The sequence below is a fragment of the Sceloporus occidentalis genome, unplaced genomic scaffold (genome assembly GCF_023333645.1).
Source record: "Sceloporus occidentalis isolate IW3139 unplaced genomic scaffold, rSceOcc1.0.p SCAF_8, whole genome shotgun sequence".
In the NCBI taxonomy this organism is placed as follows: Eukaryota; Metazoa; Chordata; class Lepidosauria; order Squamata; family Phrynosomatidae; genus Sceloporus; species Sceloporus occidentalis.
Window position 1 is genome coordinate 46,734,992 of NW_028316988.1, and position 18,382 is coordinate 46,753,373.

General features: G+C 38.4%; 1 protein-coding gene across 1 annotated transcript in view; it reads right to left on the reverse strand.

Annotated features, from left to right (window-relative positions):
* Positions 1-2,056: 2,056 nt before the first annotated feature.
* Positions 2,057-18,382, reverse strand: part of LOC149308836 (ribosomal protein S6 kinase alpha-6-like) — a 51,052-nt gene continuing 34,726 nt past the window's right edge. Inside the window, exons 11-22 of the mRNA XM_089536532.1 lie at positions 17,494-17,582; positions 16,519-16,583; positions 15,717-15,819; positions 15,317-15,441; positions 13,754-13,879; positions 13,190-13,279; positions 12,284-12,442; positions 11,719-11,880; positions 11,191-11,267; positions 10,813-10,930; positions 8,887-9,027; positions 2,057-8,785 (exon numbers count right to left, since the gene is read on the reverse strand). Of these exons, the coding sequence (XP_089392658.1) occupies positions 8,660-8,785; positions 8,887-9,027; positions 10,813-10,930; positions 11,191-11,267; positions 11,719-11,880; positions 12,284-12,442; positions 13,190-13,279; positions 13,754-13,879; positions 15,317-15,441; positions 15,717-15,819; positions 16,519-16,583; positions 17,494-17,582 (1,381 nt within the window). The 3' untranslated portion in view covers positions 2,057-8,659. The remainder of the gene's footprint in view (positions 8,786-8,886; positions 9,028-10,812; positions 10,931-11,190; positions 11,268-11,718; positions 11,881-12,283; positions 12,443-13,189; positions 13,280-13,753; positions 13,880-15,316; positions 15,442-15,716; positions 15,820-16,518; positions 16,584-17,493; positions 17,583-18,382) is intronic.

Consider the following 18,382-nt stretch of genomic DNA (forward strand, 5'->3'; position numbering starts at 1 on the left):
GCTTAGGTCTATGTAAACCCATTTGGGGTCCATCACACTCTCTCAGCCTCAGAGAATGGCAATGGCAAACCCCCTCTAAAGAAACTTGCTGAGTAAACTCATGATAGGCTCACCTTAGGGCTGCCCTAAGTTGGAAATGACTTGCAAAAACACAACCACCAACAAACCATGGCTTGGCAGAACAATATAAAGTTACATTTTGCAAAGTGTTGGAATTTGGGGATCCCTCTTCTGTCTTCCTGACCCCATCAGCAATGATCCTTTCAGCAAGCAAATTGATGTAATACTTACCAAACATGGGAACCATAGCATCCAACCATCCTGGTCTGGCAAGGAGAATTTAGATTAATCCTCTTGTCATCCCACATTTTCAGTTGCTTTAAAAATGTCCCAGTTTCTCTCCCGTCTTCCCACTTTCTTTCTTTGCCCTTGTCTTTCTTCCACTGCTGCAAAATTGCTTGCCAAAGCAAATTGCACTCACTTAACTCAGCAGTGAAGAGAAAAGAGATGACTTTTGCCCTTCCCAGTAGGCTTAGGCAAAAGCCAACTACTGCAGCCTCTGCGAGTTTGGCTCTTCCCTTTAATGTTTCCCATCTTGATCACTCAGATGTTGCTTGGCCACATGTGTCCCAGTATTCTTCTATGAAATATTGGAGGGAGTGCATACAGCATGAGATGGCCCAAGTGAAGAAAGCTGCCAAATTTGTGGTGAAGGGGTAGTTGCAATGAATAAAGTTTCGAGGAAAGGAGTAGAAAGATGCAGCGAAGGACTATGAGAGCAGTTTTGGTGTGGAAAACAAACTCTAAAGCTGAGATGTTTATACAAGCTCAGATCCTGAATGGCAAGCAATGTCTCCTCAACTGATTTACGACCCTGGCTGCTGGATCTCAGGATTCAATTTAAATAATAAATAAATTGAACCTACATGACTGAAGTCTGTCCATCCTTGTTCTTAGCCTGAGTGCCATACTATTAAGTAGAGCATCAATTGCATAGACTGGGCAAGGGCTCCATCTTCTGACTAAAAGAGGGAATGTATAAATGAAAAACAGAAATCATAGTGAGCCAAAATATAGCAGAATAATGTTTAAAACCTCATCATGTATAGCTAGGCCAGCGTTATGGAGAATTTGCACCCAAGCGCAATTGCTGCAGGAATTGAGATGAAATAAAATCAAGTATGTTGCACAGCTTTTATTCAGGGCAATTGATTCAGTTTAGAGAGACTAAGCACAGCCAGTATGATCTTGCCTTTCTTCATTCTGCTTATTCAGGTGTTGCCATGCTGGCTCCTCTTCTATTTATGTCAAGGGGACTATTAATAGGTTTCAGAATAAGGGCATCCAAATTCAATTCTCCCTTAGTGTCACAGAGGGCAAAATTCATTCTGATGCTGCATGCCCACAAACTAAGGCAAGAATTGGGCCAGGGAGCCAAGCCATTTGGAGGAAAGGATTCGATTTGCTCCAGATGAAGATCTCTGAAGGATAACATCCATAGTAGAGAAGAAGCAAGAGTTCCTGGACATTACTCCATCTCCACAAGCACAAGCAGCACCAATGGATAGGAGTGCATGATTAGGGCTCCAGCAGTAACTCTTTATCTAGCAGTGATTCCCAAACTTTGGTCCTGCAAGGGTTTTGGACTTGAACTCCCACAAGCCTTGGCCACTTTGGCCAACAGTCAGAAACTCTGGGAGCTGAATCCTAAAGCATCTGGAGGACCAAAGATTGGGAACCACTGATCTAGAGGTTGGATCAAAGTGTGTAAAACAAGTGGTTCTCCAAATGTTGGTGGATTGCAAGTTCCAGCTGCTCTATCCAGGTATCTAGTGGTGACGAATACTGGGAGTTGTGATTCAGTCTCAGAAGAGCCACAAAATCCTCAAGCCTGCTCTAGTTAGGTGAAGGTTAAACGATTCTCATTTATGAGGGAGTGACTCTGAATGCAACCTGGAGGCTCCATTCTTCTACCAAAACGAAGCCACCAGCTATGTAATACATTATTAACCACACCCATAGGGCAATATAGTACAATGTAAACTTTAATGTCAATATATACAGATCCTTAATGAAAATCTTTTTTAAAGGAAAGGAAAAAAAAACCCCTGAACAGAATAAATACAATATGATACAAATTCACAACATGTTTTGAGAGGATAGTTACACTATTGACAACAGGGTTGAAGTGGTGGATCTGAAATCTTTTAAGAAGTTGTCCCTCCAAATTGCATGTAATTAGAAATGTGCAAATGGGTTTCCTGAAATGCTTTCATGGGTTTTGAGACTTAGGGCCAGTCGCATGCCAGAAGAGTCTGAGAGATGGAAACAAACCCATGGCCTACTTTAGACGCAACGTTTTCTCAGCTTATAAAACTGAAGTACACAAAACTTATTTTGCCCAAGAATATTGTCCCTTCCCTACTTGGTGTACCACAACTGAAGAGTTCCTGAATAAACCATAGGTTGTTATTACCAAAGAGGAAAATTATAGTTACCAGGATCAGAGCAAGACAGAATCTGAAGCCAACTTCAAATGGTCATTTTGGAGCTTCTCCTGTTCTGATCCCGGCAAATGGTTGCTTCCCTTTTTGACAATGGAAGTTTCATCATAGAAAATTATGGTGAAACTTAAGTAGTCTTCCATCATATCATGCACTGAGAAGGAAGGAAGGAAGGAAGGAAGGAAGGAAGGAAGGAAGGAAGGAAGGAAGGAGTGCATGTGAGCAAGCCAAGGAAAGATCTGTCCAAACCTTGACATTCAGTGCAAAGGTGCCAAAAGTGCTTGGAAAAACTGGAAGAACGCAGCATAAAAACGAATGAAAAAAAAATCTATCATACAGGAAAAAAGACAGAAATCATTTTTGCTTATATATTATAGCAACCCGATGAAAGGCTTTGAAAAGGCTGTACTAGAACTGGACCTGGGGGGGAAGGTAAGCCCCTGAAATTGCTGAATTGGAATTTAAAACTTAGTTTACACCTTCCCCCTAAAAGATGAAGGGGTGGGAGATGCCTTTTGACTTCAATTAGATATTATTTATCAATTTGCTTCAGCTATTCAGTATCACTAGTTCTACCTAATGTTGATATAACATTAATAGCATTTTCATTTTCGACTAACAGTACTGCAGTGTAGGAGCAACTATCCGAAATTCCTGACAGGAGATCTGGAGCCAAAGCCCATTGGGAATGTCCTTGCCATCTTTTTATTCCTAAATAAAAAGATAGCAAGGACTCAAATGGATGGTCGCAACTGGCACTCATTTTAGACAACTTGCGGAAAAGAGACCTTGCTGGAGAATCTTAACTATACTTAGCGTTAGGCAGAAGACATCCCTTAGTATGCGACTCGGAAAGGTGTGCACTATTATATGCAGGCTGAATACAGATTTGTAGAGGTACAGTTAACACTTTTTAATGAATGAAACTACTCTAAATTCAACTATACCAGCTGCTGGATAGCATAAGAATAATCCCTTTATTTAACCTCCTCAAATTAGAAGCCAATTTTTAAAGAATGCATTTATGCATTATACAAACTTCTTGCTTAAAAGAAGATGCACTGCCATTTTAAGCTGGACAGGCTCAACAAGTGCTATAGCCTAGACACACATAATTTGGTTTATTTAGCCATCTTAAAATCATTCAAGAGGTTATTATTTCCCCTCATATGATGCATCCAAAAACTTCACCGCCACCTCTCTGCAGTAAGTCACATTTAGAAGATTTTAAAATGGCAGCAATCCATACAAACCAAAACCACGGTTTCTGCCCCCATGTAATGTTATGCCTGAAAAATTTCATGATGGCACTAGGACACTAACTTGCAAGTGAAATGCACATACCCCATAAGTGTAAAAGTATTTTATCATTTACCGTTACCTGAGGAAAGTAGCACTATTAGGGGAAGGTGGGGAACAAGTCAAATATTTTGTTTTGACAACTTATGTTCTTCAATAGCTAGTTGAGTAAAGATTACTTGGAAACCTTGTTAGGCCATTGCAATAACCTCCACAATGGCTCTGGAGATCCTGGAGATTCCTAGAGAAGTATTCTTTTAGGTTTAAAACTTTTAGGTTTTTTCTTTATTTGCAGTTTTCCCACATTCAAGGGGTCCTTCACCCCTAACCCCAGCAAATGCAGAATAACCAACGTAAAAAGGCAAAATCTAGAGGGAAAGAAATTTGACTGCACAGGCGCAAAGGAGTTGGAATACATAGTCAAATGCATTTAATTAGGACTGGTTCTCATAAAACTTCTTCACTATTAAATTGGAGCCAGTTCAGCTTAGCTGGCGACCATCATGGAAATGCCAAGGAGCCCCACCGGGTTACTTCTGAACAAGTAGTGCAACCTACAAGAACTCACCTCAACATAAAGGGGAATAGTCATTACAACTGTAACTTGCACAGTGCGCCTTGAGTGCAGACATTGTGTGGTTAACACATTTATTCCCCTATCAGGAGGCAGCCACAAGGCATCTCCAACTTAGTATTCCCTTAGGTGTTCATATAGTTGCCAGTATTTAGTGTGATCCTTAAGAGTACCAAAACATATGAGGTTTCTATTCCACTTCAGCAACGTAAAATGAGAACAGGGTATGACTGTTCAAATTTTTGAATCCACGGATTCAAGCATCCACAGCTTGAAAATATTCTATATATAAAAACCAAATAGCAAACCTCAATTTTGCCATTTTATGTGAGGGGCATCATTTTACTGTGCCATAGTATTTAATGGGACTTGAACATCCATGGATTTTGGTATCCATGGGGGGTCCTGGAACCAAACCCCAGCAGATACCAAGGGCCCACTATATTAATGTACGACAATCAATGCAGATCTTCTGCATGTTCTATTTCTTTTTTGGTAGCCATCTCTAAAACTGTCAAGAATTTGGATAAGGCACTTCACACTTTAAGCAGAATTAAGAATTTTATTCAAATCAGGCCAATGTTCATTGAAACACTGAATAGTGGTCTGTAAGTACCTAAATCCGCATGTTTAAGTGTACTAAAAAGACAGACTCAGCACTATTCTCTGGCATCCTTTCTCCTACCTTATAACAGTAGAAATGCAAGGTAACAAAACACATCTGGATGGCCATCCTAATAAATCAATTCTTTAGAGCAAAATGTTCCCAATTTTCATTAATGTGTTCTCGGGGGGGGTGGGGGGTGGGATTCAACAGAATGGGCATTTGTTGCCCCAAACACAGAAACAAACAAACAAAAAATGTCTACTTGAAGACTAAAAATTTGTAGACGTGTTGAGGTTACTTCAACAGAATCAGCATTTTATCCTGTAGCCTGTTCTGTATTTTAAAATAAAAACGAGGGAAAATTATCAGTACCTCACTTTGCTTTGCATGGAAGCCACTATCTTTTCCTGCTCTACTCCAATTTCACCTGCACCTCACCAAATTATCAAGTTATCAGAACTGTATGACCATTCAAGTTGGAAGATGAAATACCATTTATTATTTCTGTTATTATTAATTTATCCTACTTTGGTTTTCAAAAGTATAGCACTGCTACATTAAAAATATTTATTTTCAAATTGCTTACCACATGCTTATATAACCAGCAGAACTTGGTTCAGAAAAGATATAATGCACTCTTAGTCTCCAGCATCACTTTCATGGCCTTCTATAAATGCCCAACATCATTTTCCTGTGGCACAGCCTGTTCTGTATTTGTACTAGGTAAGCATCTGTCCTAGGGAAGCATATTCACAAATGTGAATCATTTAGCCATGAACAAGCTAACCCATGCCCTGCTGTTCCAGTGTAACAAAATGTTTTTTCACCTTTTGGCCAGCCACAGGCACAGCTATATATATCATCAGCAAACCTTGAAAGTTTAGTCTTTATTCATAACAAAGGTAGGGCCTGGGAGCCTTCAATTAAAACACCCATTCATAACCCATCATTGTTTCCCAGCCTCTCTTATTTAATTCCATTACTTTTATGTCCAATTAAAAAGAATACGTAGTCGGTGTCATGAAAGACTTTCTAAGTGCAACTCTGGCTGGTAGATAGGTACTGGATAGACAATACTGGGCTGGGTGGAGAAATCGTCTCATATTAGGCTTCTTTACTATATAAAGACATGGAGATGGGACACCATAGTTAGTGTTCCAAGTTCCTCACAGAAAAGCTAGGATTAGAAACAAAAAGTTACATATTTAATTAGGACAAAAAAATTGATAGAAACAATACTGTATCCCCCCCCCCCCATCCTTCATGCTCAGAACCTGCGTACATCCTGATACACTTTAAAAATGCCATTCTGTTGCAAACCATTAGCTTCAGCTACTTTGCCACGTGCAACTAAGGTATCAACAACAAAAATGGAAACATATAATAATACTCAATATGCAATAAGGTCTTCATTTTTCATTGCATGTATTCAATGACTTTCTCTTCTTCCTTGCATTAGTGGTTATTTCCAGAAGATCACAATAAAAAAGGTGATGATATATTTTCAACATGAAGGTTCTGATAAGCAATAATCATTGGAACTCATCTTGCAACAAAATAACTTAGGAGTCAACAATGGAGTTTTAACTTCCTTTGGATTCAGGGTGTGTGCATTTCCATATTCTGTAACCAAATACTGTGGAACCATTATGCTGTCCATGCTAAAATCAATGCCTGAAAGTCACTTCTTTTCAAAATGACCTTTTCTGAGAATACATATCTGCTTGCAATTTATCCAAATGCAGCATGGGCTCCTTCAATCAGCTGCAGTTTCCCTAGCTCAGTCTTCCTCTACTTTGTCACCTCCAGACTCTATGGAGTGCAGCCCTGGCCAATTGAAGCAGACACCTCAGGCGGCAGATGCTGAGAGAGAGCTGCAAGATGGAAGAGGAGACAGCTACATGTCATGCACTCTGCCTCACGTTCCTAAAGCAGGCTAGCTTTTCCGGTGCGGTGGAGGCACAGTTCCTTTGGCACTGTCGACTATTCAACTACCCTTCTAGTGAACTTTCTACTTGGGGTGGTGTGCCATTGCATTCCTTGACTTGGCAGCCAAAAATCTTAGGCTGGTCCTTTCCTTGCCTACTGGCCATGCCAGCTGAGGCTGAGTGGAGCTGCTGTCCAAAACATTTGGAGGGCACCATATTGGGGAAGGCTGTCCTAGACTGTCCTAAAAAAATGCCACAGTATTTATGGTCTGTGATGGTGGATGGAGACAAAAAACACCAGTAGGACTCTTTTCTTCTTCCTCCCACTGAGACAAGCTCTTCTCTTCGAATCAGCAAAGGTATTTATGTCAAGCAGTTAGAAGGGTTTAAAATAAGACATGGATATTAGCATTTACCTTTAAAATCTTTATAAAGTATCTGAAAAATGACATCGTAGATTTTTTCCCTATTAAATGTGAATAAATAAAAACCATTGTGAAATATGGTATGTAATAAAAACATCAGTATCTTACAATTCAGGATGAAATAACTGCTATTCCCAATATGAAAAAACAAAACATAAAAACATACCCTGCCCCAATGGTAACCAGATCATGGAACAAAGGGGAAAACAAGAGCACAGTGAATTACTAAGGTGGCTTCAATTGCCCGACTTAAGTAATATCAGTCATTCTTTAGGTTCTCACACTGGAGGGCTTATGTTCAAAATCTCAGTGCAGACATAATTTTAGCCCTTCTACAGTAAATGAAAAGGGCACAGCTCATGTTACGGAAATGTACACCAGTAATGCAACACATCTAATCCCTTATCACAGAAGGTTCATATTGTTGTAGGGGACTCATCTAAATCAACTCACAGCCCTACGATATTCTATACCTAAATGTCTTACTCTATACCTATAGCATACCCAATGGACATTTACTCACCCTTGTCCTGATACCTCCAGGTATGGAGATACCACACATATGATAAAAAATATAACTAGTTATTATCCTAACTACCACCACCACGCAACAGCCTTAAAAAGAAGGCACTCCCCATCCAACCAACCCTACAGTTCTAATGATGGCTTTCACACTATAACTGAAGTGCAGGTTCACAGCCGATTCCTTTTGTACACTTTCTTCAATTGCCTAGCACCAGGCAGCTCTAGGTTTTCCATTTCAGCACTTGTACGTTTTGCACTGGCATATCCTTTTCTGTTGTTTTTGTCTTGTTGTACCAATGATTTAAGTGAATGGAGTCCATTGGTAAAGGAACGGATTTACAAAACTATAGCACATAAGTTTAATCTTTTTTTTCCTCTTTACAATAGGGCCAAATAGCAAAAATACTAAACACTGACTTTTTTTTTTCAGTTTTAAATTTACAACCTGAAGCAGTGTCTATGGTCCCCTAAACCATTTTTAATAAACTGGGCAAAAACTATACAGTATTTAAAAGTATTAACACAATGTAATAGATCTCTGAAAAGGACTGTGTACAGAAACTCCTCATGATCGTTGTGATGTACCCTGATGCTTTGCTTCAAATGAACCACTTACACTTCCTGCAAAAAGCATTATGAATCTATCTGAACCTATGGACATTTTTCTCCTTTCTTCAACAGAATTCAAGTAGTGCAGAAGGAACATGTGTATGCCTTTTAAATCACAGGCCCAGCAGATAAAGAGCTACTTATTGGATTTTCCCCCTGCTCCACTTTGGCCAAGTGCCTCAGTGGATCTATAAGTCTGTTGACGTTAGCTTTTTCATGCTCCGCCGTTGAGCTAAGCTTGAAGCTGCGACAGGCTCCAACACAGGCTGAAATGTCTTGTTATTCAGTGCAGAATATGTGGCAGCCATAGCTCCCTAGAAAACAAGGATGTCAAAAGAAATCATCATGTTTCCTTCCATCAGTCACATAGAGGTTTTCTACAGGTAATCAAAAATTGGTTGGTCATCAGTTTTACCTTTACTAAATGTGGTGCATCTTGTCTATTTAGCTGATAATGTGGCAACTGGTCCCTGCAGGATATCCATGAATGTTTAAGAACTTGCTCTGCAGTATATCGCTGATGTGGATCTACATGTAGCATATGAGATAGCAAATCCTGGACAAAAGGAAATTAAGCAGATACAACTATTACAACCAAATCTCAGGAGGAGAGTTGAACCTGATTCTTCATAAAATAACTTTGGCGGGTTATAAACCGCCGCTTTGAGGCGGTCTGCCGCCACTGCCGTTTGCTCCGTGCGGGAGCTGCAGTAGCCACACCGCGCAGCTCCCGCACGGACCGAAAAAGAAGCTCCAAAATGGAGCATCTTCTTGCGGCGCCTCTGTGACGTCGCGAGGCGCCAGGGGCGCATTCGCGACATCACAGACGCCGCGACACGTTCGGATGCACAGCGTCCAATACGTAAAGATGGCACCGGCCGTGTGGAACAGCCGGCGCCATATTGTACGGACAGAGTCCGTACTAGAGCCCGGGGCGTCTAGAAGAGATGCCCCTTTTTTAAAATGGGACATCCTGTGGACGTCCCAAGTGGCGGTTTGTAACCCGCCTTTAGTGATCTTTCTGTTCAAGCTATTGTTAGTCCAAAATAATTCAACAACAAAGGAAGTTAACACCAACTGAACACCCACCATTTCAGAGCTCCATTATTTGTTCATCGCAAATAATGGAGCTCCTCTTTACACAGTGAGTAGGAGCTCCTTCTGCAGAGGCTCTGTCACATGCATATACAACAACAACATTGCTTTTGGCCATCTCTATAATCCACTTAGGTTTGGTACAAATGTAATGAGAGCTAGCATATTGGGAATATTTACATCTGATCAAGACTTGGTAATTAAAGTCTAAATAGAGTTCCATACATTTAGTGTAATTCTTTCAGAATTAGGTTGTCATTCGCTGGTTGTAAACTGCAACCTTTTAAAAGGAGATTAAAGGGATATTCTATATGTGATTAATACCAACATTGCTTTGCATTTATTTTATCCTTTAGTAAGACTTTTCACATTGTTGTAAAATCCTATAGTTTAAACTGTGCCGCTATAGTCTAAACGTAAACATGCAATTTCAGAAATAGCTCCAGAGTAAAAAACAACAACAAAACAACCTAACTATCATGTGTCACAGAAACATAACAGAATAATTAAAGGCCAAGATAAATTACATTTAGGATGATTTGCAAAACTTAGCTTTGTGCACTAGGAGTTTATCTATTTATTTATTTTATATATTTAAATCCCACCTTTCTCCTGGCATGGGATTCAAAGTGGCAATGATTGCAACTTTGAACAAACCAGGTTCCTTTGCCACACCTGCCATATAAATACTCTGAAAACAAAATTTAGAGGAACCAAAGTGATCTGTCGAGCACAGATAAAGAATCATAAAATAGATTCTTAACGGTTCTCAAGGTACAACTTTCAAATATATGTACAGAAGGGCATTAAACGTTTTTATCCAGATTTGCTGCAGATTTTGAATTCCGAATTTAACTGGTCAGAAACATTATTCAACTGTTTTTAATATAATAGTTAACTGAATCTTACACTTTACGCACTGGGAATTCTTCAGTCTGCAGCCCACATGCAGCTCCTCAGGTGCTTTTTCTGCACAAAAGCCCAGGCTTTCCTTGACACCTTGCAAAGCCTCTCAACCCACTCCATTTTTTCCAAAGAATACTTTTACCCCCAAACATAGGGAATGATGTTTGGCAAACCTCCCGTGGTGTTGCTCAAAACTGTAAAAAAGGCCATGCCAATCCCAGAAGTCACAACCAATGCCCTTTTCACAGCAGATTTATGGTGGGCTGTGGTCTGCCATGATGACCAAAATCAGCTCCTGCACCTGCCCATCCCTTCTTTATAAGATAAAGTACATTTGCACCTTTGCTGCATCTGAAACAGTATCCCAGTTGCCTCCACTTAGAGAAAAATTTCCACTGCCTATTCGTAACAGGATCTCCTCGGGGGTATCGTTGGGACCATTGGCAAAAGGAGTATACCTGGATTTCAGTGTTAAAAAGAAAAAGAAAGAGAAAGAGAGTGTGTGAGAGAAAACAATAAACTACCTTCTATTAATGTTACTTCAATATTGCTTTTCCAGCATAGCAAACTTGACTCCTTTTAAAAAGTATTGCCAAGCCTATTTGTTATGAGCTGTCAGATTTCATAGTAAATAATAAGCAACATGATAATGCTAGGAAACAGAAGAATAACAGGTTCTGAATGCAAGCAACGTTCAGGGTAAAAAGATACTCCTTACCCTGCCAACATGGTATAAAGGAGGACACCCAGACTCCATATATCACAAGCAGCATCATATCCCTGTCTCATGAGAACCTAGACAGTAGATAACAAAGGGTACAGATGACTGTCTGAAAGTCTATCCCTGGAAAGCCCTAACTAAAAATCAAATGATTTAGAGAAAACTGAAGAAATATGCAACATTTATATTTAAACACAGCAGCTTCCTTTTCTGCAATGTCCCACTCTCATGACAATTTCAATTTAGTCAACAATTAATTAGAATCTGACTTTGTGCATGTGCTTCAGCTTCAACATGTTGAAAGTATGTTCTATTCCTTACCAATTTATTTTGTAAAGCTTTATCAAGATGAGTTATGAGAACAGGACTGTATAAACGTGGTAAATAAGTAAACATCTGGGGAAAAGATAGCAGACTATTCCGTTTTTCTATTAAAAGATAACATACAAGGGAAATAGATCTTATGATGTAACTGCTTTCTTGAGATGTCAACACATGCTCAAAAATATACAGGAAATCGCATACCTCTGGTGCTACGAAGTTGGCAGTGTAACATGGAGTTAAGAGAAGCCCGTTCTCTCCTCGCAGCTGTTTGGCAAAACCAAAATCACAAATCCTGATGGAATCAGCATTATTGGAATCATCCATATATAAAATATTACTGGGCTTAAGATCTCGATGCACTACCTTTAAAAACACAAAAACAAAAGGACACAAATAATTTACAATGCAAATCCAATCTAAACCTTACTAACAGGTCCCTGGCTTAATTTGTTCAATTGCAGTGAAGGTTTTTAAAAAAGAAATGAAGTTCTCTGCTCCTTCAAAATACTGTACCAAATTAAAGTGATCAGCAAATAAATACTGTTGCACTTACAGATCTGAAAGTAACATTTCTGCTTTATGAAACTTTAAACCCTTGAGTTACTTAATTGCTCACATGCATATATTCGACTCAGCATTGGTTATAATACAGAGTAATATGTTGTTTAGATGTTCAACCAAAACGCTAATCCTCCTTAAAATATTTTATGTATAGGAATACAATTATTTCACAACAGGGGGAATACTCAGAATGTGCACAACTTACTCCTTGACAATGAAGATAGTCTACTGTTTTAGCGATAGTATACAACACAGCACTTGCTTCCCGTTCCGAAAAATACTTTTGTCTGAGAATACGATCCAGTAGCTCACCTCCCTTCATCAATTCGGTGACAAGATAGATATATTTACCATCATCATATACCTGAAAAATTTAATAATGTTGAGTAACTGGGGTTTTTCAAAGTGAGTACAGAAGCATTGCTATGTTCATTTTAACAAAGTTTAGCAACACTCATGAGTAACTCTGAACCAAGGTATGTGAAAACAAGAACTGGGGATGCATGTGAAATAAATATGTTGTGATTTACTGGCCTACACTCTAAACTTAGTCTTCTGGTTGGGATGCTCATCCACACATCACAATTGTCCACATGGGTGGCTGAATTGGTGACACCTTTGCTTTCCAGTGGTTTAATGAACACAAATTTTGTTTCTTGAAAAAAAAATTAAAATTAAAATATTGTGTATAAAATTACATCCAGGTGTGTGTATAAGGTGTATACAAAACATAAATTAATTTCATGTTTAAACTTGGGTCCCATCTCCAAGCTATCTCATTATATATGCAAATATTCCAAAATCCAAAATACTTCTGGTCCCAAGCATTTTGGAGACTCAAGAAAGACTGAACCTATACTATCAAGTATGAGACTATACTATTCCTTATCCAGGAAGGGCTGATGAATCCTTCTAAAATGAAGTACAATGAAATGCACTGAAATACTCAGTATGTTCTCAAAGTTATCAGAAAGGGTTTGTGTATGTGTATATGTGTGTGTCTGTGTGTGTATACACATATATATGTTAGTGGGAAAATGTTAAGACATTGCTTTACTGCTTCAGCATAAACAGATGACACACTATTTCAGAAACCAGTCATAATACATACATCTTTTAAAGTAATAATATTTGGGTGCTGTCCATAACGCATCAAAATCTCAATTTCTTCAGAGGGATCTCTCTTACTTTTGTCAATTATCTAGAAAGAGAAAATGGTATGAAAACATTACACAATATTAAATCAAAGCCTTTATTAAATTACAGTAATGAATTTAATCTACTCTTGACATTAAAGGCCGATTCCAAATAAAAGCCTTACAGCAAATAAAGCCACTGAGAGATTTGGGAAGATCCCTACATTCCCCCGATCTTATCATGAAACACAATTATTTATTGCAAAATCTACAACTGACAATCTTATAAAAAGATTACTCCAGAACAATTAAATGACAGGATTATGTTTTATACATGCTGACTGTTAAAATCACTGCATTATCGAAGTAAAATCTAAAGGAACTAGAAAGCATTTCATGAACATGGTAAATTCTACATAGGTTGCTGTGAATATTTAAATTGTATATTAGTATTGTTACTGTAATTTTATTTACGGCCTTTGACCAAAATAATTGTGTATTCATAGCATCTACAGCAAAAAGAAGAATTTAATACATACCTTCACAGCAAATTCCATGTTGGAAGCTATATGAATACAACGCTTACACACTGAGTAGGAGCCAACACCAATGTCCTCCTTGAGTTCATAAGCATCTGTGAATAATGCACTGTTCCCATGAAGTTGCTGAAAGCAAACATAAACTATTTTTTATTTTTAAAATAAAAGTATTATTAATACACTGGAATAAGAGATCCAACAATTCTCAGACATATTGGGTTGGATCCAGATTTAATCAGAGTGGATGGACTGAAATGAATGAGAAATAAATGAATTAGTCTTTATCTAACCCAATATGCCAAATATATTTTAGAATTATTAATTAGCTGCTTTAGTAATTTGATCAGAGAAGAAAAGAAAGAACAATGAGAAGAAACAAGACACGGCTCTGGCAAACAGACAAGGCCAACTGTTTATTCCTCCTAATTAACTACAAATACATTTGACAGTTCAAAGCTTTCAATAGTTGAAAAACATAAGCCAGCCCAAGTTTTGGCTTTGTTCATGAGGTTGAGGCAGTGAGCTCTAAATATCTCTCCCATAAATATTTTTGACACTGGCTATGTTCACACATTGTATCATACTTTAATGCCGGAATGGGAAAAGTAGCCCAGGGACTGCATGCAGCCCTTGGGACCCCAAGGTGCAGCCCAAGCTCCCTCTTTTTTTACATACAGATTTTGGGGCGTTTAACCCAAAATTAAGCCCCAAACACCCCAAAACCAGCCACAAACACGATTGTTTACCTCTTCCACACCATCACCCCAATCTCGTCATTCCCAAACCCTCTTGAAAAAACATGAAAAGGCTTAAAATCAGCCAAAATGGCAGCTGGAAGTGATGTTATGCTACTTCAAGCACACCCAAATGTGATGGTGGGGAGGCAATGAGAATGGGGGAAACAGCAACTGCCCTCTCAACAGTTGCCCATCCTGGGTTTGGTACCATAAAGCATGCAGGAATGAGGTATAGCAGTCCCCATCCCGATTCTCTTGCCATAAGCCAAAAGAGAGAAGATGTTCAGGAGCTGTCTTCTAACCAATTTATCGTGCTGACTAAAGCCCTATCAAATATTTTTTGATGTGTGAAGACATGTTGGCACCATGTTGCCCCCAGTCCATGCAACCACAGATCTTGCAACTAAGCTACAAAGCAAGGTCAGGATCTGAGGAAATGGCTGGGTATGGGGTATAGAGAAGAGGTGTAGTGTGCCTTCATATATTATTCAAACACCTGAAAGGGGCTAAACTGTTGTTAACATTTAGTATCAAATAAGCTGTTTCCCAATCAGTTACTGAAACTAGCTTGCTTTAAATCTGCCATCGTTAGAAAATGTTAATCCAGACAATTACAATAAATTGCTGTTAATAATAACAACAATCATAATAATATTTATTTCTTCTCTGCCTCTCCCTGTGGATCAAGGCAAGGGACAACAAATATCACAACACATAAACTCAGTATGTTATGTGTAAGCAATTGTGCAAGCAATTTTTATAAGTCTTAACACTATACAAATCAGAATTTATTGTTTCAATAATTATGTATGCATAGAGAAGTTACCTGTACTATTGGCAATATATTGTTGAAAGGGGAGATTTTGTGGTCTTCGATGGCAGTAGTTGCAACAAAACTAAAGCCTTTGAAGAGCTGGTGTGCATTAGCACTTGGTGGAACTCCAGGAGAATCTAATAAGTAAATTCATATTATGTTAGATTATCCATAATACATTTGCTGTGTAATATACTCTATTCACTACCGATTGATAACACATACTAGTTTCTTCACAATAATTATTGATAAAGACTGATATAAGTGAGCCATGAAACAAGAATGTTTGAATAGGTGTCCTTTTTAAAAAGCAAGTTACAGTCAGGCAGCTCTTATTCCCAATTTTAAGAGGAACGTTAGAGACATACAGGTGGGGGAAGAGAATATATTACATTAGTTTAGATAATATTACCTTTGGGAGTTTTTGCTGTGAATTCTGGGTCAAAACAAAATGTATCTTCTGGTCTTCCAGAAGCAGGTTTAAATGGGGGCTGAATCTCTCTCCTGTATAACTTCTGGAATTGGAATCACAAAACATTTACTATTATAGATTACAACAGGTTGTATCCACTTGGGTACCTCTGCTTTTGTGAGGCTTTTTGCTCCAATGGAGGCTTCTATGAACAGAAGAGAAAAGGAGGTAAGGATCAACCAACCCTCTGGAACAGAAGGAGGAGCCAGAGAAGGCTCTACAGGGAAGGCAGAAAGAGCAAAAAGTAACCTTTTCATTCACAAATGTTTTTGCTGGATAGAAGAGCCTTCTGTGAGTGGAAGAATACCAACAGATACAACCATATTTGTCATGTGCAAAGAGCTCACCTCCCAAACACCAGATGTACATTACAAAGTTAAAATATAGTCAGTACTTTTTATGTTGAATTCAGCTGGTTTTCTACTTTGAATTTGGCTACCAAGAAAAGAAAAGAAAAGGGAAAAGAAAAGCATCGGTATTTTCAATTAAGATCCACAATACTAATAAGATGAAGAGGAAGAAAAGATAGGACCATCTTTCTCCTAATACATCTCTTCTACAAAATGACTCCTTTTATCTATTATCTCTTTGATACAGATGACAAGAGTGTGTTGGCTGGCTTTGCTTCATCTATTTGACACATCTTCACTGTTTAAAAGAATGCAATATTTACAAAATGATGTGTTAACTCATAGTCACTAGTAAAACAGTATTTTAGTACAGATTTCTCTTATGCACTTACATTCCAGTCAATGGTTGAAAAGAAAGGATGCCTCTTTATTTCTTCAACTCCATCAGAACCAGCTCCTATAATTTTAGGAGATACAGGGTATGAAATTACTGAAAAGCAAACAGTATGATGTAATATCTTCTGGTGCATACAACAGGCACTGAGTTTGAACTCCCAGACATTTCTCTGATATACCCTTTGTCCATGATACATAGCTCTTGCTGTTTTCTCTTCTAAAGACATGGTGAATAAATTAGTAAATTGCTGATGTCAGGATATACATCCTTTGCACATGGAGATGAATAATTGAGACTATCAATGTTCTGAAGACTGAGGGAGGCTATCAGTGCTAGTAGTGAACCCTGTGAATCTTGATACGCAAACTTGAGAAATCTCCTGTGTCCTGGATGAAAAAGAACATGCATCAAGGCTTCCATGATACCTACAGAGGCCATCAAATCTAATTGAGCATTGGTCTCTAGAGTCATAGTCTAGCATTCAATCTACCATGCCATGCTGGCTCTCAGTTGGTTTACTTTCTCATTTTCCCACTGGATTAACAGTCACACCATTGTATGAACAAAGACATATCTCACAAATGTGTGGTGAAGTTTAATAAGACAACCAGAAATTGTTAACTATCCAGCAGCCCAAGTGATCTATAGATCTAAAACAGCAGAACATGGGCTGTCGAATGGGAATTTAGTATGTAACCATAGACATTTGTGGCTCAAAAGTCATCTTTACATTTTAAAATCTTAGCACTGAGAACAATGAAAGTTGTTCATCTAAGACACGGTAAGCTGATTGCACAATATTCCACAGGATCAAATAAGCAACATTAGTTGCTTCTTCTCCAAACTGAGAAGAAACTACAGCTGGTATCTCACTTGATCACTTGGCATGTCAGCCGTGGTTGATGGGCATCCAGTCCACAATACGTAAAGGGACCTATATCAGGGAAGTCTGGCCTAGGCATTAACTTACCTAGCCTATTTGAAGGATTTCTTTTGAACAACATCCTCAGAAGACTTTGAGCTTCAGGACTAAGGAACTGTGGCATTCCAAGTTTTGCTCTACAATAAATACATAAATAAATAAAAACAAAATTTACTCAGTGAACAGTAAATTAGATAAGACTATTTCATATTTCATCAGCCTCAATTATCATGGCCAATAGTAAGAGCATACAGACTTGCAGTTCATCATCATCTGGATCCTCATTTAAGTTTACAGATCCTTCCTCCATTACATATCAAGATGACACACAAGTATTAAGTCTTAAGACAAAGTCTTTTCCTTTCATGTTTTTTTTAAAGCTATGACTATTGAGGCAATCCAGACAACTCAAAGGTTTACACACCTTAGCCTTTTTTTGTTATTCTAGTATTATCATAACTGACCAAATACAGCCTTCTCTGCTTTTGGAGGGGCAGATTCCCCACTCTTTGCACACCAAAATCTATTGTCACAAGAACAGATACTCAAAAGCCTTAAAACTCACTATAGCTGGAGAGAAAAAATGCAATATTTCAAATAACCTACTGTTTAGAAAAGCGTATGTGACATTGTAGAGATTTTTTAAAAACTAGGCAATGACAAGTAGCTTACCATTTGTACAAGCAGCTGGCACACTCCCAGAGCAAGTTTCCTGCAATGCTGGCCTAATGCCACAGTTCGCAAGACTGTGTCATTGCTGTAAGCAACATTCACACTAACTTCTCATTTGAAATTATCCTTAAAGTTAGAGTGGCAAACGAGAAGTAAGTATGGATCTTACTTACTGCAGTGACACAGTGATGTAAACGATGGCATTAGGCCATAGCTTTTTAAGGATTCAACCTTTTCCCTATACATTTGACTTCCTATTTAAAGA